The sequence below is a fragment of the Equus asinus genome, chromosome 23, assembly GCF_041296235.1.
Source record: "Equus asinus isolate D_3611 breed Donkey chromosome 23, EquAss-T2T_v2, whole genome shotgun sequence".
In the NCBI taxonomy this organism is placed as follows: domain Eukaryota; kingdom Metazoa; phylum Chordata; class Mammalia; order Perissodactyla; family Equidae; genus Equus; species Equus asinus.
Window position 1 is genome coordinate 67,739,973 of NC_091812.1, and position 27,551 is coordinate 67,767,523.

The following is a 27,551-nucleotide window of genomic DNA, read 5'->3' on the forward strand; positions in this document are numbered from 1 at the left end:
AATCCTTCAGGACGGCTCGCTCTTCTTCACCAGGCTCCCCTCCTCGCAGCCCCAATGTGGCTGCGGGGCGTCCAGGCAGGAAGCAGGGAAAGTCAGAGGGCAGACCTCAGCGATGATCCTCAGTGGCCAGACAGGTCGCACCCCAAATCGCAGGGAGCTGGAGGGAGGACTGACGTGGGCTCCGCTGGTGAGGGAGACACAGAGGGTGCGGCCTGGAGGCTGCCCTCAGCCATGCGGACGAGGTGGATGTGGCTCCAGAACAGCCCCGAGACCGTTTTAGACGCAGCACACAAGCTGCGCGCCGGCAGGTGCAGACGTCTAGAGCGTACCCGCGGGGCGTCCACACGGGCGCCGGCGGTGGGGGTGGGGGGGGGAGGCTGAGAACACACGGGCGCTGGCGGGGGTCGCGGGCACAGGGACATGGGGACACAGGGGCGCCGGCGGTGGGGCACCGCGGGGACACAGGGACATGGGGACACAGGGGCGCCGGTGGGGGGGCACCGCGGGGACACAGGGACACGGGGACACAGGGGCGTCCGCGGGGGATGGGGTCGCGGGCACACGGCGTCCCGCCCGGGCTCCCGCCAGCGCTCCCTCGCGGAGCGGAGCTGGGGAAAGAGACTGGCCGCTTTCCATCTTCCTGCGTCCACCAGGGGCCGGGTCGGGGCTGTGGCGGCCGTGGAGGGGCCTCCATGCCTGGCGCCCCCGGGAGCCGCGCCCGGCTGCCTGCCCTCGTCGAGCGGGACCCGGCGGCGGGGCCCCAGCGCGTCGTCCATGTGGGGCCCCGGCTGCCGGGCGCGAGGCGGCCCAGCCCACGCGGTCCCCGCGGCAGCAGCGTGCGAGCGGCGCCGGGGTGACCCAGGGCCAGCCGGCAGCTGCGCGGGCGCCACGCGGGGCCCAGGAGACCCGCCCAGCCGGCTGGGCACGGAGGTCACACGGGACTCCAGTTCACGCCGCTCCCTATGCTTGAGGTTTGCTTTCTCAGGGATTAAAAATCGAGATGGTGATTTTTACCTTTGTATTTTTCAGGATTAGAAAAATTACTGCGTATGTCACACCCCTTACCACAACTTCCAGAGAGAGGGTGCGGCACCCCGCTGGGTCCCTGCGCACAGGCAGCAGCCCCGGGAGGGCGGGCCGGGGAGGGGGCGAGGCGGCAGCGACCGCTGCGGAGGAGTTGGTGGCCTTCCCCCTCGCTATGCAAAACTAGATGCGCTTAAAACGTCCCCAGCATCTGGAAAGGAGCCTGGGCAGAGGGAGGGCAGCGGTTCTGTGACCCTCACCGGCTTCAAGCCTGCCTATAAAAACTGCTACAGCTGGGCTCCCTCGGGACAGGGCATCCCAGCCGGGGTCCCAGCTCGGCACCCGGTGGGATCCCTAAACCCGGAAGCTTCTTTCACTGACCCATCTGGAGCTGGAGACATGTCAAGATGCAGGCAGCAGGCTGGTGGGGCTGGTGGGGCTGGTGGGGCTGGCGTGGCCCTCCATTGTGCAGGGCAAGCTCCGGCCTCGGCTTCAGTCACCCTGGGATGTAGGTGGCGGGCTGTCTGGGCATCCTTGAGGTGGGCCTGGAGGCAGGCAGCCTCTGCCCTGGGTACACCGTGTGCACTATCACCTGGGTGTAGGGTGAGTCAGCGGGGCCACTGGGGGCCCAGGGGTCCTTGTCCACGCCACAGGCCACGCCGGCCAGCTCTCTGGTGCCCTCACTGATGTCTCTGCAGAGAGAGGAGGTGTGAGCTGGGGGAAGAACAAGGACCCTGTTTAACCCCAACTCCATCCCGTGCTGAGCACCCAGGCCCCAGCCTTCACTGGGCCTGGGCAGATAGCTGACCCGAGGCTGGGGAGCCCGCTTCTCCCGCTGGAGCTGCCCTGAGCCTGAAGAGGCCCTTTTCCCACACGAGGAGGTGGTCCAAGGAGCAGCATGCCTGCCTTGCAAGGGCGGGAAGGGCCTCCCGGAGCTGTGCTGGGGAAGGGCTTCTTCAGAGGGTAGGCAAACCAAGGGCCAGGCTGCCCGGCCGGCCAGGATGCCCAGGCAGAGAAGGGACAAGGCCAGGCACGTCCTTGGCATACTTCTGCTCCGGCTGGGCGGTCCTCTGCAGTCTGGGGCCAGACCACCCCCTTCTACCCCCTTCAGTTCCCTGTGGCCCCCGAACCCTCCAAACACACACCAACCCATTCTCCAGGCTGTTCAGACGCTGGTCCCACCCCATCCACCTAGTCTCTGCTCCCAAAGGCCAGAGGGAGGGGGAAGGAGAGGTGCAGACCCACGCCCTGGAGCCCTGGCCAGTCCTGGCGAAGGGAGTACTCCTGTGCAGAAGCTTCGCCTTCTCTGCAGGTTTGAATTCTCAAGACAGGGCATGGGTGGGGTCAGCGCCAGGCGCTGGGGTGTGGGGTCTGGACCAGGGCCAGAAGGACAACCAGCCCCCATCTTAGGGATGGTGGCTGAGGTCCCAGTGAGCCTGGACAGCACGTGGGGCGGTGGCACCCCCGGGTCCTGGTTCTCAGGCCCGGTGTCCTGACCGAGCCAGGGTGGCCCTCGCCCCCGCCCCCCTCCCCCCTGCCTCCAGGCCCATGCCCACGTGGTGAAGCTGTGGTTGTCGTGCGCCTGGCCGTGCCGGCTCCCCAGCTCCCCGCCACCACCGCCGTTGTTTCTCAGGCCCTTGAGACCGAGGTAGGCGGGCTGCACGGTCTCCAAGTCCCCCTCTCTCAGCTGGAGCCACAGCTGGGCCGCCCTGGGGAGAGACGGGTAAGACAGTCAGGGGCCTGTCTCCAGGACATGGCCGCGGCCCCTGCAAGGCCGGCTGCCCGTAATTTAGGGCCATACAGTCCCTGTCACAACTACACCGCTCTGCCGCCATGGGGCGGGGTGATCAGTCAGTGCCAGGACAGTCTGCTTACAGAGACGGACGGGGAAGGTCTGGCGATGGACGTGCCAATGGTGGCACAGCACCGCGAGGGTAACTGATGCCCCCGGAATGTACACAAAGGTGGTCAAAAGGTAACTTTTGTGTTATAAATATTTTGCCACAATTAAAAGTTACAAAGAAAGGATACATTTCAGTGAAAAAGAAGTGGAACGTGGGCCAGACCCGGCCTGAGGGCTGCAGTCGACCCGCTGGCCGGCTCGCATGCCCCACTGCAGGGCGCAGGCTGCACAGTGGACAGGCGGCAGGATGGCACAAGCCACGTCCCCACGTCCCGGCTCAGCGAAGGCCACGTGCCCATGTGCCCTCCAGGCCACAGTTCCCCATGAGCAGCAAGATGCCAAGTCCCCGGAAGCCCCACTCCATGCGTCCCCAATGCCCTCGGGAGGCCCAGAGCGGCCCAGGCTGCTGCACCTGTCTGAGCGCCGCTGCTCACTCCTCTTCACGCACTTCAGGAGGCAGCAAGTGAGGAAGGCCATGGACATGAGCAGGATGATGGCACTGCTGACGATGGAGGCAATCACAGCCACCCTGAAGCCGAAGGTCTCGGAGGGAGGCACGGCTGTGAGGGAGACATGACCAGCTCCTGGGAGCAGCTCGCCCAGACCTGCTGGGCCCAGCGGTGGACAGGCCCAGCCCACCCTCAGCGAGCCCCATCCCGTAGGGGAGGCAGGGAGGCACTGGTGGCTAAGGTGAAGGTCTGTGCAAACTGTTGTAGGGGTGGAGCTGTCAGGGAAGACTGCCCCCAAAGGAGGGGTGTCTGAGCAGGGTTTTGGAGGGTGTGTAGGACTTCATGGTGGCACAATGGGAGAAGCTCTGACACGGAGTTCAGTGATGGCCCCCCTGGTTCCCACCCACTTTGGCCTGGGGCTCTGAGACCAGATGACAGAAGATGGCCCATGGTCTGTTGTCACAATGCTCTAAGCTGGCAAAACCCTTCAGGGGCCTACATGTCTTCACAGGTCACTTTCCAGGAAGGCACGAAGGCAAGCACAATGCCCATGTTTGGGGTTAAAGGGCCTTCACCACATATCAACCATGTGACATCAGCCATGCACCAAGAAGTGGTTCTATCAGCTTCTAAAGGACATTCTGGAAAAACAAGGCCTGGGATCCTGATTTGAGCAATGCTGCATACTCTCCCCCGTGCCGGACGGCTCACATCCCCCAGTGCCCCGTCCCCTGCCCTGGCTGGACACCAGCCATTCAGAATGAAGACTACATCTCCCAGCCTCCCTTAAAGCTGCCTGTGGTCATATGACTACTATGTTCTGTCCAGTGGTGGACAAGGGGAAGGGGAGTGGGACAACGTCTGAAAGGCTTCCTTGCCCTGACCCTCACCCAGAATTACTGCCTAGGACACAGTTTCTGCCATCCTGGATCACGCAGTTGAGGTCATGCCCAACAGAGCCACAACACAGAAGGGGCCTGGGTTCCCACAATGGGACCAGCCATCCGAGCCATGTGAGCCTAGGACTGCCCACCTGAGGGCCAAGGGCAAGAGAAAGCTCCATCTCGGCCAAACCCTGTTATCTTGGGTTTTATGTCTCTCGGAATGGAATCCTGATGGACACCATCTTTCTCAGAGACTCACCCAACACGTGAGTGTTTTAAAGCCTCTGAGAAGTCCTGTAGCCTATTAACCCAGCCTTTTCCAAACTGTTTTGACTACAGAGCCATTTGTAGTGCACAACACAGATTAACCCAATACACATGGCCTCAACTTGGAAAACACTATGCTGGGTATTATCCTTTAACACCCCATACAACAGACATGAGAAAACCATCTCTTCCCCTGACTGAGGCCCCAGGGTGGGCACATCCTGGCCCTTAGTGTCCCCAGTTCTAGAATTCTTGGCACATGGAATATCCTATTAATTTGCCATATGCACGCAAGAAAGAATGAATGAACACATGAGTATACCTTCCCACCCCGCAGGTGACAAAGTGCTAGCTCAGAGAGCACAAGTCACCTCTCAGAGGTGACAGGCCCTGTCAGTGGCAGAGCTGGGGTTCTGGCCACCTGCTAGGATGTAAGTCCACACTGCAGACATGGAGCCCTGAGGGCCACCAGCCACTGTCCGGCCATCAGCCCCGGAATCAGGACCCTACACAGCTGCCCAGCTAGGACTGGCCACGCGCCACGCCTCCACCATGGACACCCACGCTGTCCATGCGACAGAATCGGCAGCCCCAGGGCAGCTGCTGAGCTGGGGGCGGCTCAGGGGAACGGGTCTCACCCTTGCACACAGGGGTCCCTGAAGACCACTCAGCAATGCTCCCCTTCCAGGTACAGGTGAGGAGGCCGGACCCCACCATCTGGTGGCCTGAGGGGCAGTGGAACACGATGACAGTCCCCACAGAAGCGCCATCACCACGAAGGAGCTGGAGCGTGCCCCGCGGGGGCGGCTGCACTTGTGCGCACGTGCCTAGGGAGGGAGAGAGGAGAGACGGCTGAGGATCCCACCTGGAGGGCAGTGGCTGGGCTGCAGCCCCCAGCTGGGGTGGGCGCCAGTGCCCCAACCGCCACATGTTGCTCTGGAGAAGGTCACAAGGCCACCCAGACCACCGGGGAGTGGCGTGCTGTCCGCATGGCCGGTGTCCTGGGGACAAACATGGAGCTCATCCCTACATTAAGTGAACTCCGGATGCTCTGAAGACCATGGTACTGAAAAAGAAACATGCATCACAAGACAACCAAAGCAAATACACAGCCACCATGCCAGCACAGCCCCAAAGGCAGGACCGAGAAAAACGAGGGGGACAGACAGGCGTGATTCGTGAAAGGTCAAAGCAACACTTGTTGTTACTCCTTGATAACTGAGAAGCATCAACTCAGATGAAAAATGAAGAACAGACATTTGGAAGACAGAGGACAAAGGTCCTGCACCCTGAATTTAGAGAGACCTCACACAGCAGGAAAAGTCGAACATCCAAATAAAACAATCACAAAAAGAGACACACAAGCAATTCACAAAAGAGATGCAAGTGGCCAACAGACGTGAACGGATGCTTGCCCCACAGGATTGAAGAAATGCTAAATCCAGCCAGTGCGAGTCTTCCCCTCGTCAACAGGGCAACGAATAAAAGAAAAAGACAATGAGCGGAGTCAGCAAGGGCAACAGCCACTCCTCCAAATCTTTCTGGACCGAGTTGGTAAAATATCTTGAGAGCCTTATGCTGTGTGTGCATCTGCGAGTCTAGCCAGAGGAGGTGATGCCGAATCTGCTGCCAGGATTTCTACGGCCTCAGAGCCGTACAGATGGTGAGAAGCGGGAACCACCTATGAGCCCAGCTGTGGGGCAGGTGCATTAATGAAGGTGCATCTGACCATGAGTGCCAGCAAGAGTGTCCTACAGGTTACAACATGTCCCTGTGTAAGGACACAGAGAGACGCTCCAGATGAGGTGGCAATCAAGCGTTTTTGTAAGATATTAACAACAGCAACCGGCACTTCTATGAACTGACTGTGCACTGGACACTGTTCCACATGCTTCACCCACACTAACTCATCTGTCCGTACGGCACCTTCCGAGGAAGAACCCCATTCTCCCCACTTGAGAGGCAAGCAAACTGAGGCACAGAGTGAGGGAGCCATTTCCCAAGATCACACAGCTCCTATGTTGCAGAGCCAAGATTCGGAACCAGGAAAGGTGGCTCCTACCTTCTCAACACACACATGCAGGCATGCATGCACGCACATGCAGACATCACGTACTCTTTGTCTGGATTCCCTTGCTTAGCATGATGCAGGAGAGAGGCGCTGGGCTGCCTGCAGTGTGAAAATGAATAAAAGAAACCTTAATGAAGCTGTCCTAAGGGAGGCCTACAGGGAGGACTCTTACCCATCACACATTGTCAATTACACCAACCAGGAAGAGACCTAGGCTTGCATCTCGGACAGGAAGTACAACTACTTTACTACAAAAGGAAGACTTCTCTCCCCACCCAGCAACAGCCCAGCCAATCAGAAACGCACAGCTCAGCCAATGAGAAACACACAGCTCAGCCAATATGAGAAACGCTGCAGCCCAGCCAATGAGAAACACACAGTTCAGCCAATGAGAAATCCTACAGCCCAGCCAATGAGAAACACACAGCTCAGCCAATGAGAAATCCCACAGCCCAGCCAATGAGAAACGCTGCAGCCCAGCCAATGAGAAACACACAGCTCAGCCAATGAGAAACGCACAGCTCAGCCAATGAGAAATCCCACAGCCCAGCCAATGAGAAACACACAGCTCAGCCAATGAGAAATCCCACAGCCCAGCCAATGAGAAATCCCACAGCCCAGCCAATGAGAAACGCTGCAGCCCAGCCAATGAGAAACGCACAGCTCAGCCAATGAGAGATCCCACAGCCCAGCCAATGAGAAACGCTGCAGCCCAGCCAATGAGAAACACACAGCTCAGCCAATGAGAAACGCACAGCTCAGCCAATGAGAGATCCCACAGCCCAGCCAATGAGAAACGCTGCAGCCCAGCCAATGAGAAACACACAGCTCAGCCAATGAGAAATGCCACAGCTCAGCCAATGAGAAACACACAGCTCAGCCAATGAGAGATCCCACAGCCCAGCCAATGAGAAACGCTGCAGCCCAGCCAATGAGAAACACACAGCTCAGCCAATGAGAAACGCACAGCTCAGCCAATGAGAGATCCCACAGCCCAGCCAATGAGAAACGCTGCAGCCCAGCCAATGAGAAACACACAGCTCAGCCAATGAGAAATGCCACAGCTCAGCCAATGAGAAACACACAGCTCAGCCAATGAGAAATGCCACAGCTCAGCCAATGAGAAACACACAGCTCAGCCAATGAGAAACGCACAGCTCAGCCAATGAGAAACGCACAGCTCAGCCAATGAGAGATCCCACAGCCCAGCCAATGAGAAACGCACAGCTCAGCCAATGAGAGATCCCACAGCCCAGCCAATGAGAAACACACAGCTCAGCCAATGAGAAATGCCACAGCTCAGCCAATGAGAAACGCACAGCTCAGCCAATGAGAAGCCTTTGCCTCCCTGAACTGTCACTTCCCCAGTGGACTTTCCTTTAGAGCAGCCCCTCCCTCTCCCCCTTTTTCTCCATAAATGCAGCTCCCTCCTCTGTCCTCTGGACTTGCCTGTGGTCGACCATAGCCTGCACATCCTGAATTGCAGTTCTTTTGGCTATTCCCAAATAAACTCACTTTGAGATAAACAACAGGCAACTGTGCTTTTTAAGTTGACAGTGGGCGGCCATCCCTGTTTACGGTGGAGTAGAGCCCCAGTTTCCAGATGGCCTTGTTTGCTTCCCTGTTCCCTGCTGATGGGCGTGAGTGTTCCAGAGTGTGAAACAAAGCTGCCGTGGATGTTCCCGAGCATGCCTCCTGGTGCCGAGTGAAGAGGCTCTTCCTTCTGCTTTCTGGAATTTTCTGACTTTCAGCACTGACTGTACTACAAGCACGTAAAGGCAGAGTGGTGGGTCTCAGAGAACAGGGAAACTGGTAGTCCGGCCTGTGCCCGTGGCAACACTGACCCAGAGGCAGCCTCACGCTGAAGGGGCCCCTCCGCGCCTTCCTAGGGGCTTCGGCGCCCATGCTCCTCCCAACGCACAGACAGGCCAAGGCAGGAGCAACGAGCCAGGGTACAGGGACAGAGGCCGGCTCCACCCAGGCTGAGGACCCTGTTACTCCATGCAGACACGAGACAACCCTTCACCTGTCCTCCGCGCAAGGCCTCCTGCCAGGACCATGCCAGGCATGGATGTCCTGCTGCCCACCCCGCCTGCCACGACCCAGCCCAGTCCTGTACTCCCAGGCTGTTCATCACATCCTCCCTGTCCTCACCCTGATGCAGGCATCAGCCCCTCCATCCTTCATTGCTATGGCCCCAAAACTTGGAACCTACTTGGACTCTTTTTCTGAATCCACAACCAATTCATCAGCAAACCCTGTGGACCCTGCTTTCAAAATATACACCCAGGACATCTGTAGAGGCTGGAGAGTCCCCAAAACTCACGTCCACCTGGAAGCAGCCGTGCAGGGGCTCCATGTGGAAGGCACAGCATCCCACTCTGCGAAGGCTGTGGGGACAGAGCATGCCCAGGAGTGCCCAGGGCAGTGGCAGTCACTGGGGAGGGCCGCGCACATGGTCACACACCCATGACAGGGCTTCACACGTCTGCGCACAACCAGCCCCATCCTGAGGGGAAACTGAAGCCCAGGGAGGTCAAGGCACCTCTTGCCTGGCCATGCTGGCCCTGACCCACTTAGGGCGAGGGTGGTAATGGGGCAGCGGGAGAGCCAGGCTTCAGCCCTGGCCCTGCTTTCTGCCGCTGGGGAAGCTGAGGCTGCCCAAGCCCCAACTGTGGGCAGGGACGGTGAGGGACCGTATTTGGCTGCGCTTGGCAAAGCCGCATTTATTTCACCCCAGCTCTGCCCCACCAAGAACCTGGGGGCCCCATCACGCTGAAACACTGGGGGGAGTGTGAGCCTGGGGGGCTCTTGTGGTTGGTGCACTTGCGGGGGCTGACGTCAGAACCAGCACAAATGACACTGGGTGCTTAACGGGTGCTTCACCGTGCTACAGCCCTATGAGAAACGCTGCCCACCACCACCTCACTACCAGGGAAACGGAGGCACAGCAAGGCCAGATGACACGCCAAGGGTCACCCAGCAGGAAGGTGGTCCAGCTGCAACTGGGCTGGGCCATGGCTGCCACAGAACCACATGTCCCAGCCTGCCCCAGAGCTGGGCGGGTTTGGGCCTCTGTCTGCAGATGTCCGTCATCAGCATCACTACTAACAGCAGCAGTGCGGGTCTGATGGAATCTTCCGGTCAGGAAGCACCCCCATTCCTGACCTCAAGCAGCACCCACAACCATCCACAGAGAACAGTCGGGAAGAAATCATTATCATCCCCATTTTAACACGAAGAAACCAAGCTCAGAGAGGTGGCTGACCTGCCCAACGCCACAGATGGAGGGGCAGCGGGGGTGGACACAGGGCTGACTCCTAACTTAACAGCAGAACCAGGTGTGGGTGTTTGCAATATGCATGTAACAGAGGGTGTCTATCCTATATAAACAGCAGTCACATGTTAATAAAACATGACAAAAAATCACAACAGAAAAGAATGGTAAATTAGAAAAGAAAAAGATGACCCCCAAACCAGGGGCAGGGCAATTGGTTAAGAAAGTTAGGGGGCCAGGCTGGTGGTGCAGTGGTTAAGTTTGCACATTCCTCTTCAGCGGCCTGGGGTTCACTGGTTCGGATCCCGGGTGCGGACATGGCACCACTTGACAACCCATGCTGTGGTAGGCGTCCCACATATAAAGTAGAGGAAGATGGGCACGGATGTTAGCTCAGGGCCAGTCTTCCTCAGCAAAAAGAGGAGGATTGGCAGCAGATGTTAGCTGAGGGCTAATCTTCCTCAAAAAAAAAAACGAAAGTTAACTAAATGGCATCCACATCAGAAAGGAAGAGGCAAAACCTCTCTATTAGATGACATGATCTTGTGTCCAGAAAGTCCTCACGAATCTGCTCAAGATGTATGGGAACTAACAAACAAGGCCAGCAAGGCTGCAGGATGCAAGACCCTCACACCCACTGTATTTCAGGACGTGGCAATGCGCACACTGAAATGGAATCAAGAAAGCGACTCCTTTTACAAGAGCATTGGGAAGAACAAATTACTTAGGAATAAACTTAACAAAAATGTACAAAACTTAAATTCTGAAGACTACAAAACACAGACAGAAATTAAAGACCTAAATAAATGGAAAAACACCACATGCTCCTGGGTCAGAAGACTTAACAGTGTTCACATGGCAATACCTCGATTCTGCTCACATTCAGCAGGATCCCGTCAACTTCCAGCCCCAATCTCTGCAGAAATTGAAAGCTGATCCTCAAATTCATAAGGAAATGCAAAAGACCTGGAGTGGCTCAAACAAAAACAATCTTGAAAAAGGAGAACAAAGATGGAGGAGTCACACTTCCCCATTTCGAAACCTCCCACACAAAGCTAGGTGACCGGCAGAGCAGGGCTGGGGGCAGAGCTGAGCGCCCAGAAATAAGCTCAAGTTTGAGTCAGCTGGTTTCGACAAGGCTGCCAGGACCATTCGACGGGACGAGAACAGTATTTCAACGATTGATCTTGGGACAATAACATCCACACGCAAAAGAATGAAGGTGGACCTCTCCTCACACCACATACAGACATTAACTCAAGGACCTAAATATAAGAGCTAAAACTATGACACTCTTAGAAGAAAGCATAGGGATAAATCCTCTTGACCTTGGATTATGCAAGGGTTTCCTAGGTATGACGACAAAAGACAAATAAGAAAAGAAAAAATCAGACAAACTGGATTTTATTAAAACTAAAACCATTTGTGCTTCAAAGCGCCTTACCGAGAACGTGAAAAGACAACCCACAGAGGGGAGAAAGTATCTGCAAATCATGTCTGATGAGGGACTTGTATCCAGAACGTTTAAGTTATTACATGGAATTATAAACAGACAAAGCAATTTATAAAGGGGGAAAGGATCTGAACAGACATTTCTCTAAAGAGAGGCCAGTGGCCGCCAATACACCCCGAGAAGATGCTCAGCATCGTCAGCCTGCAGGGAAGGGAGGTCCCCTTAGCAGGTGGCCCTGCTCCCCATCCCACACCCGCTGTACCCGCGAAGGGCAGAGGGTGACAGGTGTGCCAGGGTGGCAGAAATGAGCCCTCATGCCCTGCCGGGGGGCTGTGAATGGGGCAGCAGCTGCGGCAGCTCCTCCAACAGTGACACGAAGAATTACCACACAATGCAGCGACACCCTCCTCGCTAAATACCCCGGAGAAGGGGACACGCGTCCGCACAAAACCTCACACCACCAGCATTCAAAGCAGCACTGTTCTTAACAGCGAAAAAGGAGAGGCAACCCAACGTCCTCAGCTGACGATGGGTACATAAAATGGGGTCCATGCACACGGGGGAACGTCACTGGGCAATAAAAGGAGTGAAGCACTGACACACGCACAATGTGGGTGAACCCTGAGGACGTGATGCTCCGGGCATGGGGCCAGGCACAGAAGACCACAGTGTGTGACTCCATTTATGTGAAAGGTCCAGAACAGGCAACTCCACAGAGACAAAGTGGAGCAGAGGCAGGGGCTGGGGGGAGGTGAGTGGGGAGTGGCCACCAAGGGGTGTGGGGTGTCTTCTTGGGCTGATGAAAATGTTCTAAACTTCACTGTGCTGAAGGTTTCACATATCTGTGAATGTATGAAAAGCCACTGAGTTGTACACGTTAAGTGCACAATTTAAACAGGGGAATCGTGAGGTGGGTGAATTACATCTCAAAGCTGTTAGAGAAATTCAGGAGAAACATTTATGTCAATCAGAGAAATGCAAATTTGAAGCCTAAGACATTATTTCTGGCCCCTTAGCTTGGTCACGATTAAAAAGACTAGCCCACCAGGTTGGTGGGGTGCAGAGGAGGGGTACATAACCCCCAGGGTGGAGGGCAGGGCAGGGTGGGCTGGAGAGGCTGTCTGCCCTGCAGCAGGGGGCTGAGATGCAAGCCTAGAGAGGCAGGGCCAGGAGGGCGCAGCGCCCACCCTGTGCTCCACATCTGGACATTTTCCCCCTACCCACGCTGGCCTTGGGTCACCCGGCACTCAGTGGTACAGCAGGAGGCCAACTCTGAGGCCAGAGTCTGGGCCCTTAATTAACCATCATGCTGTCTCCACAGGCACTAAAGCCAACTGAATGGATAGATGGATGGATGATGAATGAATGAATGGATGGATGGATGGATGGATGGATGGATGGATGGATGGATGAATGACCTAATGGATGAGAGCTGTGGTCAGCACTCCCCAGGAAGAACCTCTTTTCTTTTCCAGGACTGTGGACCTGGACACGTGCTGTCCTTCCAGCCAGGGAGGTGGACATGGGGTTTTAGAACCCGGTAGAGACACAAGAAGAAAACCACAGACCGGCCACGTGGCCCCTTCCCCTGGGTCGCCAGGCAGCCCGCACTTCCCAGTCCCCAGTTTAGAGATGCGACTTCTCCATTCTCCCGTGGCTAAGCACCTCTTTCTCCCCTCCCCTCCCCTCAGGGGAGGCCCCAGAGTCTGCAGGGGGAGAGCTCTGGGGGCTCATGGCCGTGTGCCCAGCACCCACAGCAGCACCTGGCGAATGAAAGGAGGAAGGGACAGACGTATATTCCTCCTGCAGACACAGCTGGAGCATCATGAGAAGTGAGAAGCCACGCGGTATGGACAGAGGGGGCAGGAGCTGAGATGAAGCGGCCAAGGCAGTTAGGGTAGCACCTAGTGGAGGTGTGGTTACAAGTTCTTTCCACGCTGTGGTATGTCTGACGAAACTAAAAATGTGGGGAGAAAGCCCCAAGCATCACTCTGGACGTAGCTGACCCCCTGGGTGTGCCCAGCCCGCCGGTCCCAGATGGTGGCCGCCCCACTCCCGTCCCGGCCCAGCCCAGACCCGGCAGACCTCTGCTGAGCCTGCACTGCCCGCACTGACAGCCCAGCGCGACCGTCCTTCTACCCGAGTTGCAGGCGTGAGCACAGGCTTCAGGAATTGAGGCCACAGGGCAGCTCTGAGGCTACAGAGGCCTGGGTGTGAGCCACACACACCAGCAGGGCGACCAGCCATGGCTCTGGGCATGGCTCTGGGCCTGTGAACCCATCAACGCTGCAGCGGGCGGGACGGGGCTGACTGAGATGAGCACAGCCCCAGGCTCTCAAGGACACACCAACTGTCACCTCAGAAAGAGCGCGGCCGGGACTGGGGCGTGGGGGGATGGGGGACTGGCTGTCACCAGCCACATCCGGGCTGCCGGGGCCACTGCAGGGCGCCTTCCCGAGATGGTACTGCAGGTGGGGTCACCACCAGGGCGGTCAGAGCTGACCCAGCCCCAGACACCCAGAGCCTGTCCTGCCTCCCAGAGCCTCCTGGGCGGGGGGGGGGGGGAGGGGGGGGGCCTGGGCACCTAGACCTGGGACAGGCCCAAGAAAGCAGGGCGCGGGCCTAGCTGCACGTGGGAGGGGCCCCAGGCCTAGAGCTGGGGGTCTTTAGGGGATTGTGGTGCCCTTGCCCACGGGAGGCAGGGAGCCCTGCTCCCAGCGTGGGGCTGTGTGAACGGGTCTCCTTGAAAATGGGAACCGAAAGGTCCAAGGTCTGAGGCAGAGGTGAGGAGGGTGGGGGCGGGTGAGCCCTTGCCTGCCAGTGAGAGCATTCCCTCCGGAACCTTCCCTGCCCGCTGGGGGACCAGGTGCTCAGCCGCGGAGGCGGAGGCGAGAAGCCAAGTGGCCGGCTCTGTGGGGAATGCGCCCTCAACACCGGGTCGGACCGGCTCCGCCACTGCCAGCAGGACCCCGGACCGGTCCTCACCTTGCTCAGCTTCAATCTCCCCACCTGCCCCTCAGGGTCATGGGAGGAGTGGGCCCACCTGGGGGCCTCAGAGCACTGCCCGGAGCTCAGGAGCACCCCTACAAGGAGACTTAATGCCTTGACCCAATCCCCCAGTCCACGGGGTCCAGGAACCCTCACCTGCCCCCCCCAGGCTGCATCCCCACCTGGGCCGGGAAAGCCAGTAAATGCTTCTCTGGGCTGAGCCCTCTTTCTAGAGGGGAAAACTGAGGCCCACAGCACTGCCTAAGGCCCCGGGATACACTGGCAGCTGGCAGCACCCTGCAACCTTTCCACAGGACAGATGACATGCAGCCAGGAGGGGACGAGGAGGCGGCATGGGGCGGGGGCCGCAGTCACATCTACCTGGGCCCCTCCCAGGGACATTCCGAGGAACCACCAAGGCCTGGCAGAGGAGCCAGCTGGCTCCAGCAAGCACATTCCCTAACCAGCACAAAGCCAGCCTCCGCTCAAGCCTGCAGCGCACCCTCCCCAACCTGGAGACCCCCAGACCCCTCCCTGCCCCCCCCAAATTTGCTGTCTAAGATGCAAATCCCACCTCTTCCCCCTCCTGCTGAAACCCCCCTGGACGCGCCCCAGGCCTGGCCCTGCAGGGATGCCCTGGCTGCCCCTCCCGCCCCGTGTGGACGCTGCATTTCCCCAGCTCTTCCTCAGCTGGACCCACGCAAGCCTCAACCTTGGGTGCGTTTCTCCTCGCCACCCTTTACGACCCACTCTTTTTTATTATATGCAGATAAATCTCAAATGAAGGAAAACAACAACGAAAAAAGAGAATGGATTTGATGCAAGCCAAACACAAACCCTACGGGGCCCACAGGACAGTGGTGGGCAGACCTGCCCGTGAGGGCTGCCGCGGCCGACACCTCCACCCTCCCAAACCCCCCCCACACACACTGGTGGGGCACGGCCTGACCTGGGCGCCCATCCTCCCGGCCCGCGCTGCCCACAGACTGCCCAGCCAGCACCAGCGGGGCGAGAACAAGCTGGCTTGTTAATCTTTTATCTGGAAACTCGGATCACAGGCCGGGCCTCCTTCCTCCTTCCTGGAGCCCACACAGCCCCCAACCCTGAGCTCAGCCCCTGGGCACGAGGTAAATAAGTCACCTTGTACACTGGCTGCGGCCGTGGATGAGGGGTACACCCGGGAGACGAAGGCGGGCGCTGGGCCAGCCCACCTCGGGCCTGGGTCCCTGCACAACCAGAGTCACTTCCTCACTCTGAGTCTCAGTTTCCCCAAATGGAAAGGGGAACCCTCAGGAGGAATTTCTCGGAGTTCAAAGGGTGACATGCACACACAGGTGCTGTCTGGAGAGTGGGGACAGCCACAGGCAGGAGGCCCACAGACCTGGCTGTGTGTCCTAGGGAAGACCCTCACCCTCTCTGAGCCCATCTCCTCTCCCCATGGAGAGTGGGCACGAGTCTATGGCCATACCACCCTGAACGCGCCAGATCTCGTCTGATCTCGGAAGCTAAGCAGGGTCGGGCCTGGTTAGTACTTGGATGGGAGAGTGGGCACGAGGTAAGAGCCACTGCAGGCCTGGACCCTGGCCACTGTCCAGACCTGCGTCTCCCAGGACTCTCCTGATGGCAGGTCAGCTCACAGTACAGAATTCACATTCTCCTCCACAAGAACAGGCTCACGCCAGCCCAGGAAGGTGTGCCTCCAAACCCCTCCGGGGAGAACACGGAGGCTCCCGGGAGCCTCTCCCATCCAGCAGCCCTGCCCACACTGCAGGAGCCAGAGCCGCGCTTAAGGGCACACAGGCGGTGTGCGGATTCCCACCCACCCCCTCTGGGCCTCTGTCTCTGTGAAGCGGCCCAGGCCAGCCGTGGGGCAGGGCTGCAGAGGGAAGCCAAGAGGATGCCCACGGAGCACAGTCCTCCCCCTGCCCCTTTCCGGGCCCCTCCTTGAAGGTCCTGGGGGGCACCTCCGGCCGCTGGAACCCTGTGTTCCTCCTCCACAGGGCGGTGTTCCTGGACAAACTCCAGGATCAGGGAGTGTGCTGCAGCTGCCCTGGGAGCAGGGAGAGGCTGTGGGGGTAGGAGGGCGGCCTCCATGGCGCGCTGGGCGCCCCCTCCCAATCAGCCATTCAACAAACACTTGCACCCCTGCCCTGACCAGCCTCCCTAATCTGTCCCTCACAAGCGCGCACAGGGGAGGAGGGAGGAACTGGGACCCCAGGATGCTGTGTCCGTCGGCTTGACTTTCATTCCTGCTCTAGGAAGAGCACAGTAAGGAGCCCAACTTACAGATTTGGGGAAAACACTCCTCCTGTTGCTCTGTTTCAGACAATGCCAAACCATCTCCAAAAGACCCCACACCCACCTTCACTGCATAGCCCCAGAGGGAGAGAGGGGCCCGCCTCACAGCCCGAGAGACAAGGCCAGGGCAGGGGAGGACGGAGTCTGGACAGCGTCACCCCGGAGCAGAGCAACCTCGGCTGGGGTGGGTCACTGGGCCCTCCCTGGCTCCTCCGCCTGGCCGGTCCACAAGCCTGGGAGCAGGTGTACAGTGCCCACCACTCAGCACATGGGGAAACTGAGCCACAGGGGCAGAGAGATGCACCCAGGTCAGAAGGGGGTTCCAACCCCAAATCCTGGGGAAGGGCTCGAGTCTAGGAGGAGGCTGAGCTGCAGGGTCAGAAGCAGGGCTGGGCCGGCTGGGCAGGCCCGAGGCGGGGACTGGACTCTGACACCCTCTCCCCCGGGAGAGTCCTCTGCGAACAGCCTTTTGCATGGCACACACACTAGGGCCTCCGCGTCCCTAAGTCCCTCCAAGTCCCCAGGCGGAGTGCACGGCCACATACTGCTCCCCTCACACTCACTCACACTCACACACACACACACACACACACGGACAAAGTACCAAATTTGGGACAGGGCCGCAGTCTGTCTGGGGGAGTCAAAGAAAATGAACGCATCCCACAAGGCCAGGCGCAGGTCTCAGCACCTCTGCTCTGCCCAGCGACATACCCCCTGGGCCTCAGTTTCCCCACCTGGAAGGGAGCAGCCCTGCTGTGCCCCCAGGGTGGCAGGTGTCTGTTTTAAGGGTAAGTGGCTGCACCTGGGATGTGACCCGGGTCAGCCCGCCCCCTCCAGGCCCCGCTTCCACCTGCGCAGAGCCCGAGCCGGCCTGGCCTGCGCCAGACCCTCAGGCGTCAGTGTCCACCACCGTGAGCCTCGGGGACATGGAGGCCCAGGGTCCAGGTGTGGCTGTTCGTAAGGAGGTTAGATTTTAGGCGCATTCATGGAGCAAACCGGCATTCGGACCGCGGCTTAAGGCGCGTCTCCCCCACCAGCCAGGGCCAAAGGTGAGCCCTCCTCCAATGATCTCGAACCAAAGGCTTCAAGTAAGACAACAGCCAGCCCCGCTCCCTCCGGAGACCCCGGAGCCTCCCCAGGTGGGCTGCCGGCACCTCGGGCGGTGGCCCCCTCCCTCCCAGGCTCAGTTTCCCCACCTGCGCGTGGGCTGGGGCGCCAGCAGAGACTGAGCGCTCCCGCGGGGTGAGGCCGGTTCCGATTTCCCCACGTCCGCCCACGCCCGCCAGGAAAGGGCGGCACCTGCTCGCCGCCGCCTGGTTTCGGGCCGCTCGCCGCCGGGCTTCGGCTCCGCCGAGGGGGCCCGCTGCACCGGCGGAGGGGCGGGGAGGCTCGTCCCCCTGAATCTCCGGTTGTGCGCGCCCCCGGGCCGCCCCCACCGTGGCTGTGCGCCGCCACCAATACTAGTGCGCCCCCCGCCCCAGTGCGCCCAGCCTCGGCTTCCCCCTCCGTGAAACGGGCGCAGAGCCCCTCACCCGTGCGGTTCCCCGGGGCGGCCGTGGCGTCCCCCGCGCGCCCCCCGGGCCTCGTCCTGCGGCGGAGAGTCGCCGCGGGGTGCATCCTGCGCGCTCGGCCGCGCTCGGCTGGGACTGCGGGGGGACACGCCCAGGGTCACGCCCCGGGCCACGCCCCCAAGGTCACGCCCCCAGGGTCACTCCCCGCGGGCCTGGGGGCGGGGCCGGCCCCGCGAGAGTCCGAATCCCCCAGGGGGTGAGGCACCCGGGCAGGAAGTCTCGCTCCAGGGCCTTGCGCTGGCAGTGCCCTCTGACCCCGCCCTCCAACCCCCGGTTCCCCCAGGCCAGGTGTCCTCAGTGAGCAGCACGTGTGGACCCACCGGTGCCTCTGTGGGCCGGGCCCTCTGAGTGCTGTTGATGTCACAAATCCTCACTGGGGGCCCCCCCCCCCCCCCCGGAGTCCAGCACACACCCGGGGACCCGCCCTCTCCAGGCTCCTCCCCTGCCGCCCAGCTCCCTCTTCCGTGGCCCCTGACTGCCCCTTCCCCTCCCTTGGACCCTGCCCAGCCCAGGCAAGGGATAGGGGGCTCTCAGACCGCAGCTGCCAGAGCTGGGGTGGCTTTTGAGCAGGTGACCCGCCCAGCAGAGCTGGAGAAAGCCATCCTGGCAGAGAGAACAGCAGGTGCAAAGGCCCTGAGGTCGGAATACTTTGGAAGCTTGAGTGACAGCCGGAAGTCCAGTGTGGCCAGCCCAGGAAGTCTGGGAAGGTGGTCCAGGTGGACAGGGTGGCTCTGGAGGGCCTGGAAGGTGGCAGTGAAGAGGTGGGTGTTCTCCTGGGGCCACAGAGCATAGTTCCAGCAGGGCAGCCCCTCCCACCTCTGCTTTCTAAGCCCTGTAGAGGCTGAGGTTGGTATGATATGCAGGGGGCCCTTTCCTGGGCCAGGGTTGGTGTTACCCATAATATCTGGTTCCCACTCCAGGCTTGTGGACCACATGTGATGACTTTCTTCAACTCCCTGATGTACAACCAGGCATGTGTGTCCATCTGCCACATCGGAAGCCAGGTGAGTGCCCACTGTGACCCTGCCTTCCCCAGACCACACTCGGGGACCAGGACCCCACAATTCCCTGCCAGATGCCCTGAGCCCACTTCCAGGGCCTCGCGTGGCCTTCCCGCTCAGTCTGGCCCCCAGTGCACACTGCTGTGCAGACGACAGCTGCCTGCCGGCGTGTGGTCAGGGCTGCAAGGGGAGGTCTGGGGCCACCCTGGAGTTGCAGGATGGAGCTGGTGGGAGCTGCCTATAGGCTGCCCACATCACCGCACTCTGGCCCCGGCCGCCAGGAGCCCAGAAATGCTGAGTTCGAGCCCGGCCATTTAGGGTGGTGTCAACCTACAAAAACAGAAACCGGTTGGAGAGGCAGAGCGTTGACTGGGGGTCGAAGGGTTGCAGCTGGGGGAGCACAGATTCAGGCAGAAACCCAAGTAGTGTCCTGATCACAGGAGGGGCTCAGGGTTTGTACGGGAAAAAGGGAGGCAGAGGAGGTGAGTTGTGTTGAGGAAAGTTCACTGGGGCTGGATGAGATCAGGCTGGGTTTGTGCTTCACGGATGGGCCTGCGGGCCGGTCATCAGGCACAAGGCTAGACCTGTGCTTCATCGATCGGCTAGTGACCGGGTCACAGATGTTCTTGTCCTTACTGACTCTTGTAATGTTGGCGGTTTGGTCCAGTTTGGAAGATACAGAACACAGACGTGCGAGGCAGTTCCTCTGAAATAGCTGCTCCGACCCTATTTTAATGTGGCTCCACCCATGTTGTCTTTCACAGTGGGCATGCTCTGGGGCTACCGTGACACTGCGCCACACACTGGGTGCCCTGGGATGCAGAAACGTGTGGTTCCAGGGTTCTGGGGCCAGAAGTCTGAGACCAAGGTGCTGGCGGGCCGCGCTCCCTCCAACGGCGCTTATCCCGGCCCCTGTCCAGCTGCCGACGGTTCCCAGGCATGTGGCGGCATCACTCCAGTCTTCTTATTGGTTATTTTTTTTTGAGGAAGATTAGCCCTGCACTAACTGCTGCCAATCCTCCTCTTTTTGCTGAGGAAGACTGGCCCTGAGCTAACATTCGTGCCCATCTTCCTCTATTTTGTATGTGGGACGCCTACCACAGCATGGCTTTTGCCAAGCAGTGCCATGTCTGCAACCGGGATCCGAACCGGTGAACCCCAGGCTGCCGAGAAACAGAACGTGCACACTTAACCTCTGTGCCACCAGGCCTTCACAGGGCCATATCCTCCCTTTGTGCATCCAAGTGTCCCCTTGTTATAGGGACACCTGTCCTAATGGATTAGGGCCGCAATGACCTCACATAACTTGACTGCCTCTGTAAAGGCCCTGTCTCCACACAAGGTCAAGTTCTGAGGGGTGGGGGTTCGGACTTCAGCATAGGAATGTGGGGGGACACAGGCCAGCCCATAACAGAGGGGATGGGGGCGGCCTCTTTTCCCGGCAGCCTGTGCCTGCTTACACGCAGCGAAGGCCTCCATCTGTGCCATTAGGGGGCGGGGGTGGCCCAAGACCTCTGCCATGCACTACAGGAAACCACTGTCACACCTCAGAACAGCCACTCCGCCCAAGCCACCTTCAGAAGCAGTGGGAGGCCCCCGGGGCGGGCTCTGCGGGAGGAACCGCAGTGACAGGAACTGCGAGCCCGGCTGTCTCCGCCTCCTGTCCACCTTTTCTGGGGCATCTTGCAATGGCACGCGAGTGCCAACACCACCAACCCTGTGCAGGGAGGGAAACTGAGGCAGGCAGGGGAAGGCGCCCAGTCCACCTCAGAGGACAGACCTCATGGGCCACCCTGCCACCTCGCCCCCCATCCACATCAGGGCCCGCGGCTCTGACAGGCCTCCCGGGGGCCCGGGCCTCATGTTCTCACCTGAGGGGTGGAGGAGGGCCTGCTGCCCCCCTGCCCCAACTCTCTCCCCACCGCCCCCCGAGGCGGGGAGACCCTGATGCCACCTAGGATGGGGCAGCGCTGCAAAGCCAGCTGCGCAGGCCCCGCCAGCATTGGACTAGCCCTGCACCCACCCTCTCCCCCCGCCCCCTCCCCCCAGCTCTCCACGTCATGGCCCAGACCGGAAACAGGGCTGGGTTATGCCAGGCCAGTGTCTCCTTGCCCTGAGGCCTTGACCTCCTCCTCTAGGGAGTCCTCCCTCATGCCCTGAACCGACAGAGCCACCCCGTGTGCGTGGCCCCAAGGCCTGTGCCACGTCTGTGAAGCAGAGAGTGCACATGGCTTCCCCAGTGGAGGCGACGCGTGGGCAGTGGGCAGGGAGGCAAGGAGAACCCAGCACAGACGCCTGAGGAACTGACCACAGCCTTGGCCTCTCTGCATTTGGGGGCTCAGCCCCCACCCCACTACTGCTCCGGTCTCCGTTTGCAACTGGGAGCACACAGTACCCCCACAGGAACGTTTGTTGAGTGAATGAATGGCAGGAAGGAACTGGGGAGATGGGGGTGGGGTCTGAGAGCGGCATCAGTGTCCCCGTCTGCAGAAGGGCTGACGGAGGCCAAGACCTCGCGGAGAGTGAGTCTGGGGGGGGTCTCCTCTCCCCTCAGGGCTTAGCTGAGGCGTCACCGTCCCGGGGAGCCTCCTCCACCCTGATGCCCTGATGCAGTGTCCCTGGGCCCCAGTGGCCTCGGGACCAGGCACAAGCCTGGTGGGGGGAGGGGTGGTTGTTGCTGTGTTTCCCTCAAATTGGGGAATAACTGTAGAAATGTAAACTGCTTTTTGTTTTTCTTTAAATATTCTTCATTTTTGCTTCCACTCAATAGAAAATGAGATTTTCATCCTAAGAACCTCTCATAATTTAGGACCAAGTCCAGAAAGTTCTATCGCAAATTAAGAGTCAGAGAAGGAAAGGGACCTCCAGGACTTTATCTCTTTTTTTCTTTTTCACCTTTTAAAATTATAAGCAAGTAAAAAAAAAAAACTAACCTGAGCTTGTGGTTCCAAGGAGCTGGATATCTGGGGAGAAAAGAATTTTCCCAAACCTGTTGTCTGCCAGGCCCTGTGGTGCCCTCTGCGTGAGCTGACCCCTCCTGCACTGAGCCCGCCTGGCTCTGACCGCTGGGCTGGCTGCACAAGCGATGCTGGGCCTTGAGGAGGGGGATGGGGAGGTGGCTCAGGGACATGTACACCTGGGAGGAGGGGAGGGAGCCTCGCTTTCCTGGAGGGCAGCCAGGCCTGGGGAGCTGGCCCTGGGCGCAGGAGGGGGAGCGCCTGGCCACCCGCCCCTGGGGCTCCTCCTTGGCCTCTGCGCCCAGGCTGTGGGTCAGTGGTCCCTGCCTCGTGACCCTTCTCTGTATGGCCTGAATTTTCTGCAATGAGCACACGTCTGGCCTCTAATCAGACAACAGGAGACTAATAAAGATTTGGAGGGTGGGGTGTGTGTAAATGATTGCACACATTCAAGACCCCTTCTGAATTCTGTGAAAAAAGTGGGCTGACCCCTCATTTATAGACGGGGAAACTGAGGCTCAGGGAAGGGACCTGTCCTGTCCAAGGCCACTGGCCTGCTGGATTGTGCCTCATGGCTGTGGCCTGAGGGCCACTCCGGTTAATGGGATTCACGGAAGCAGGGCGCAGGCGGGTCAAGGGCAGTCCAGAGGCTTAGTGCTTAGGAGCCAGTTAAGCTTCTTTGAGGCCCGGCACCTGCCCAGAGAGTGCGGTGGAGTCCGAGAGTTCCTGTCACCTGAGAAGTGTGCGAGCTGGCCCCCTGGCCCTGCCCCCTGCCCCCCCACCCAGCACAGACCCAGCCCATTCACCAGCCCTGCAGGCTCAGGATGTCTTAGTGCCTCTTCCCTTGCTGGCCTGCCAGGGTAAGCCCTTCCCCTCTCTGGCTCTCACCCCCTGGAGCCATGCCTTCTGAGGCTCCATCTGCTCAGGGTCACCTCAGAGGCCCAGGCCTGGGGGGAGGAATTCCTGGGGCCTCCTGGGGGTGGCCTCTCACGAGGCCTGGAAGGCTGGCCTAGGCCGTCCAGATGGACAGATCAGAGAGACCTGGCCTGGGGCGGCTGCTTGAAGGGCTCCCATTTCTCAGATGGGGAGACTGAGGCCTGGAGGAAGGGTCTGTCCTTAGCAGCACAGCTCATCCCAGACCTTCTCCGCAAGGCCCGGGCTCTGGGGCCCGGCTCTGTGCCTCTCAGCTCTCCCACCTGAATGGGGTGACAAATAAAAATGGCAAGCAATAGGACATATTGGAGAATATGAGGAAGCCATTTGGTGTAAACCTAATTCACCCTGACCTTGTCTTTCCAAAAGGGCCTGACCGAGGCTGTTGAGCATGCATTGTATGTCTGCTTTAGAGATTCCCTATGGCAAGAGCAAAGGCCCTTGAGATAAAGGTGCAACTTCCCTCCCCCTCCCAACGTTGGCATTTCTTTAAGGATTAAGTATCTTTCCTTAGGCTAGAAACTGATTGCTGTGCTCACCTGTGACCACCCAGCTCAAGACAATAGACTTGCCTCCTGCTACACCCACCGAGATAGCAGACCCACTATCTGCTGTGTCCATCAAGTGCTGTGCCGACAGGGCAATCTCGTGACTATTCTGGGAGGGACATTTCAATCATATGTGAAATGTCCTCGTTGGGGGTATATAACCACTCTGTATACCTCACTTCTTTGGTGCCCTTTCTTCCTTCGGGAAGAAAGGCCCCGGGCCATGGTTCTCAGATTTCAGCTCAGAATAAACTCACCCAAATTTTCATTTATAGATTGGTTATGGATTATTTTTGTCGACAGTGGGCACACGGCACTCCTACCAGGGCTGCAGGAAGGACGGCATGTCCAGCGCGTGAGGCCCACGGTGGGGGCTGGAGGAGGGGTTTCGTGCCGCAGCTGGAGGCTGGAGTCTGCAGGACAGCAGAGCACGGATCGGGTCTGCCCTGGGCCCCTCGCTCCCTGTGCTGACAGCTGCGCCCCTGCAGTAATCATCCTGAGTGCTCAGTTGTCCCCATTTACAGCGAGAAACTGAGACTCAGGCCCGTGAGTCACAGGTTTGCTAAGTGGCTCCCTTTGTCGTCTGCTAGGGACAGAAGCCCAGCGTAAACTGGGGGTACGGCTGCTGGCAGCTCAGAGTTCTCAGGAAGGCCTTGTGGCTGAGGGTCCCAGGGCAGGGGCGTGGTCCTCCTGTCGTCCAGCACCCCTCCTAGGGACCCGCTGGACCACATGCTCATCCCTGGGCCAGTCGCCATGGCCAGCAGAGGCACCAACGGGCCAGGGCTCCCACATGTCCCCCCCGACAGCAGGTGTGCTTCCAACAGCGACAGTCGGGTCTCCTGCCTGTGACTCCGTCTGGGCCGGCTCGGGCCTGGGCTCTGCTCCGGGTGAGGCCTCGCCTAGAGCACTCATTGCAGGGCGTCAACGCCCATCCCCAGGCTTGCCAGAGCCTTTATGCCGCATGTCGCTGGCATCCCGAAGACAGGAAGCGGAGGCTGCCCGCTTCTCGAGGCCGTGGCCCGGATGTCCCTTCTGCTGTGTTCTCCCCATCCCACGGCATGGAGCTCAGGTTCAAGGGGCGCAGACAGACCTCGCCTTTCAGTGAGAGAAGCCTCGGCAAACTGGAGGGCGACGTGGGGGCCAGGCACTGGACCAGGTCGTCCCGACCTCTTCTTGGGTGTCTGCAGGCCACACTCCCCCGGATTTTGGGAGGACAGAGGAGAGGTGTTATGGGGCTTTGGGCTCAGGGCCTGTCCCCGCGAATGGCCCTCCCCCCACCGGGAAGTGGGTGCCTTGGCAATGACCCTGACACTGTTCTTCCTGGAAGAGGTTGGGCTGCTCGGCTGTCAGCAGTTTTCTGATTCCCATTTGAGGGCAGATGCTGTTTGGGGTGTAATTGGCTCTCTGCGTCCTGGTAGGGCACAGGGAAGCAGAGCTCCCGTTGGGGACCGAGATGCACGGCAGGCGGTGGGTGGCGTGCGGTGGGTGGCGTGGGCGGTGACGGCAGGCAGAGCTGGAGTGCTGAAGCGCGGGCTCCCAGGGCAGGTCTGGCCCTGGCAGGAAGGGGGTCCTGTCCCTCTCAGGGACATGCAGCCTGGATTCCCATAAGGAGACAGGGCCAAGGCAGGGCGTTTGGGGTTTAGGTTGGCTCCTGTAGATGGGCTGTGGGGTGGGCAGGGCGGCCTGGAGCAGGACATCGACTCCATGTGGACTTTCTCTCTCAGGCCGCTCAGGTGGAGTCAGACGGCCTCCTCCAGCTGCTGTTCACCCATCCTGTTCCCACCCCCCCGGGGGCCCTTCCTTCTGGTTCCAGGACGGCCAGCTCGCTCCGCCACCTGCAGCTGAGGGCCACTTTGGCCCACACAGCCGTCCTGTTCCCTCCTGGCCAAGGGAGCGCGAGTGCTATCGGCGAGCCTGTGCTGCAGGAGGCCGAGGCGAGTCCCTTCCCTTTCCAGGATCTCGGGCTCAGGTGACCCACCACAGCCACCAGCTCTTCTCCTTGGCAGAGAGTCCGCTGGCATGGCCTCGTGTCTGTCACCCTGCTGGTCCAGCTTGGGGCCATTGGGAGGGTGACACAGGGCTGAGGGAGCAGCATGGGTGTGCCACCGTCCCCAGGGACCCCTGGGACGCTCCTCACAGGGGGCTGGACACACTTGCGCTGCAAGGGGAGGAACCCACAGGCCGTGGAGCTGTGGAACATGCCTTTCTGGGGCATCAGGCCTCCATCAGAGCTTCACACCTGTGAGCAGGGCACCCAGCCCAGAGTCCATAGGGTCAGTGGGGCCAGCCCAGGAGGGCCCTGTGACCAGACGCTACGGGAGGCTGGCTTTCCAGGACGGAATGTGCAGAATGTGGGGTGGACACCTGGCTGCTCCCCACAGTCTGCCCCAGGCCCACCCAGCTCCTATGGCCTCCAGTTTCCTCCCTCATAAATGGGGGAGCAGAGCAGAGAGAGAGGAGGCATGAGAGAGAGCAGCCTGGCTGCCTTGGGACCACTTGGAGCCCCTCAGAGTGTCGTTCGCTGGCCTCCCGTTTCTCTTTTCTCTTCTGCCCTTGTTCCTGTGGGCACGTTGCTGCTCAGGTACGCACCACGCTCAACTGCAGCCCCTACGCCTGGAACCAGGAACCCCAGCCAGGAGGCTGGGCCAGCAGCAGTCTCTGGGGCACAAAAGACCCTGGCTCAGGCCCTGGACTCCTGCAGCGATTGGGCATCTCACACCCTGTCCTTCCCCATCCGGCGTTCTTCAGGACCCCAGAGACCCCCGGGGCCACCTCCCGCCCAGCCCACTGGCCTCCTTTCTCCTCCTGTCCAAGGGATGGCCTCCTGTGCCTGTAGGGTGGGGGCTGGACTTGGTGAGGAGGAGGCACAGGATGGGGCGGGAGGACAGCGGAGAGGCTGAAGGCCAGTGAGCATCTGGCCTCTATCCTCTGTGGATGGGCAGTAGAGCGTGCCCAGGCTCCAGGCTTCCAGGCAGGATGACGGCGGACGGGGTGGGCAGTGTGGGGGTGGGAAGGAGCCCAGGCCCAAAGAGCCCCCAGACACGTGGTGTGGAGGCCCCGGGATGGGCAGCCTGCTTCCCAGTGCCCTCCCTGGGGTGCCCAGAGGGAGCAGAAGGGGTCCCTGGGGCAGACCCGCCTTGGGGTGACTTCAGACTCCAGAGTGGTTACTAACATTTACCAGGATATTGCACGAGAACATCTGACCTCTTTCACCTCCGGAAAGCTGGGTACACGGGTCCGTGCCTGCCTGGGGACAGTGGTGGAGGCTTCACGTTGCCGGGGCCACCGGCCTCTGGCCTGCCCATCGCAGGGGTCTGCGTCAAGACCCGCTGGGGATGCAAGGCCATGCCTCCATCTCGACCCCTACGATTCCATTGCGTCCAGCGGGATGTTAAGACCCCCAAGCCTGCCCCGTGGCTCCCGCCTCCCAGAGCAGCGCCAGAGGAGGCCTGTGGAGGCCCCACGACCAGCCCCGCCTCCCCGGCTCCCCAATGAGCCCCACTGGCCCCTGCGGGCCTTGGCCGTGCTCTCAGCCTGGGGGCTCTTCCTGCCACCCCTCCCCTGGGGGGCTCCCAGGGACCCCCTGCCCCTGCCGTGCCCCACTCCTCTTCCTGCCTCTGTTGCTCCAAAACCAGGTTCCGTTCTCAGTGTCTCCACATGGGAATGGGGCTCCACATGGGGCATTTCCTTCCCTCTGCGTCCGCAGGGCCCAGCACCGATCGAAGTTGGCAGCACGGGCATTTTTCCTGGTCCTGATGCAGTCACAGCCCCTGGGGACACTCCTGCCTCCACCTTCGAGGCTGGCCCGGACACTCTGATGGACGAGAGGGAACACAGCGTTCTGGCGGCCCTCGAGCTGCTGGGGGCAGGGTACCCACCTCGCCCGCCCTCAGGTGTGCTGAGGGAGGAAAGAACCCTCGGGAGCTCA

The 27,551-nt window shown here is 60.1% G+C and overlaps 1 protein-coding gene and 2 long non-coding RNA genes across 4 annotated transcripts; 1 reads left to right on the top strand and 2 right to left on the bottom strand.

The window, feature by feature from the left end:
* Positions 1 to 1,003: 1,003 nt before the first annotated feature.
* Positions 1,004 to 18,303, bottom strand: SUSD3 (sushi domain containing 3). 2 transcript variants are annotated; one of them, XM_014864807.3, is made up of 5 exons: positions 18,146 to 18,303; positions 5,165 to 5,353; positions 3,339 to 3,486; positions 2,580 to 2,732; positions 1,004 to 1,715 (listed from the first exon to the last, which is right to left on the bottom strand). In XM_014864807.3, exons 1-5 carry the CDS (start codon positions 18,228 to 18,230, stop codon positions 1,520 to 1,522), a joined length of 771 nt encoding a protein of 256 aa, XP_014720293.1. In that variant the 5' UTR covers positions 18,231 to 18,303; the 3' UTR covers positions 1,004 to 1,519. The 2 variants fall into 2 exon arrangements, with proteins under 2 accessions (XP_014720293.1, XP_070351775.1); XM_070495674.1 differs by having other exon boundaries at positions 17,810 to 18,245.
* LOC139041690 (uncharacterized) lies at positions 8,233 to 10,866 on the bottom strand. The gene is made up of 3 exons (XR_011497360.1): positions 10,740 to 10,866; positions 8,924 to 8,987; positions 8,233 to 8,359 (listed from the first exon to the last, which is right to left on the bottom strand). It is a non-coding gene; the product is annotated as an uncharacterized lncRNA (long non-coding RNA).
* Positions 18,304 to 18,663: 360 nt separating the features above from the next.
* LOC139041691 (uncharacterized) lies at positions 18,664 to 23,894 on the top strand. The gene is made up of 3 exons (XR_011497361.1): positions 18,664 to 18,945; positions 19,105 to 19,188; positions 23,590 to 23,894. It is a non-coding gene; the product is annotated as an uncharacterized lncRNA (long non-coding RNA).
* Positions 23,895 to 27,551: the final 3,657 nt, after the last annotated feature.

Excerpts from the sequence above, each read along its gene's own strand:
- SUSD3 (XM_070495674.1), bottom strand. The coding sequence starts at position 18,230 with ATGCACCCCGCGGCGACTCTCCGCCGCAGGACGAGGCCCGGGGGGCGC. Across the intron at positions 5,354-17,809 it reads GCGCCCCAGCCCACGCGCAG|GCACGTGCGCACAAGTGCAG; the intron begins GTGGGGAAACTG and ends CTCCCTCCCTAG. Across the intron at positions 1,716-2,579 it reads GACAACCACAGCTTCACCAC|AGACATCAGTGAGGGCACCA; the intron begins GTGGGCATGGGC and ends CTCTCTCTGCAG.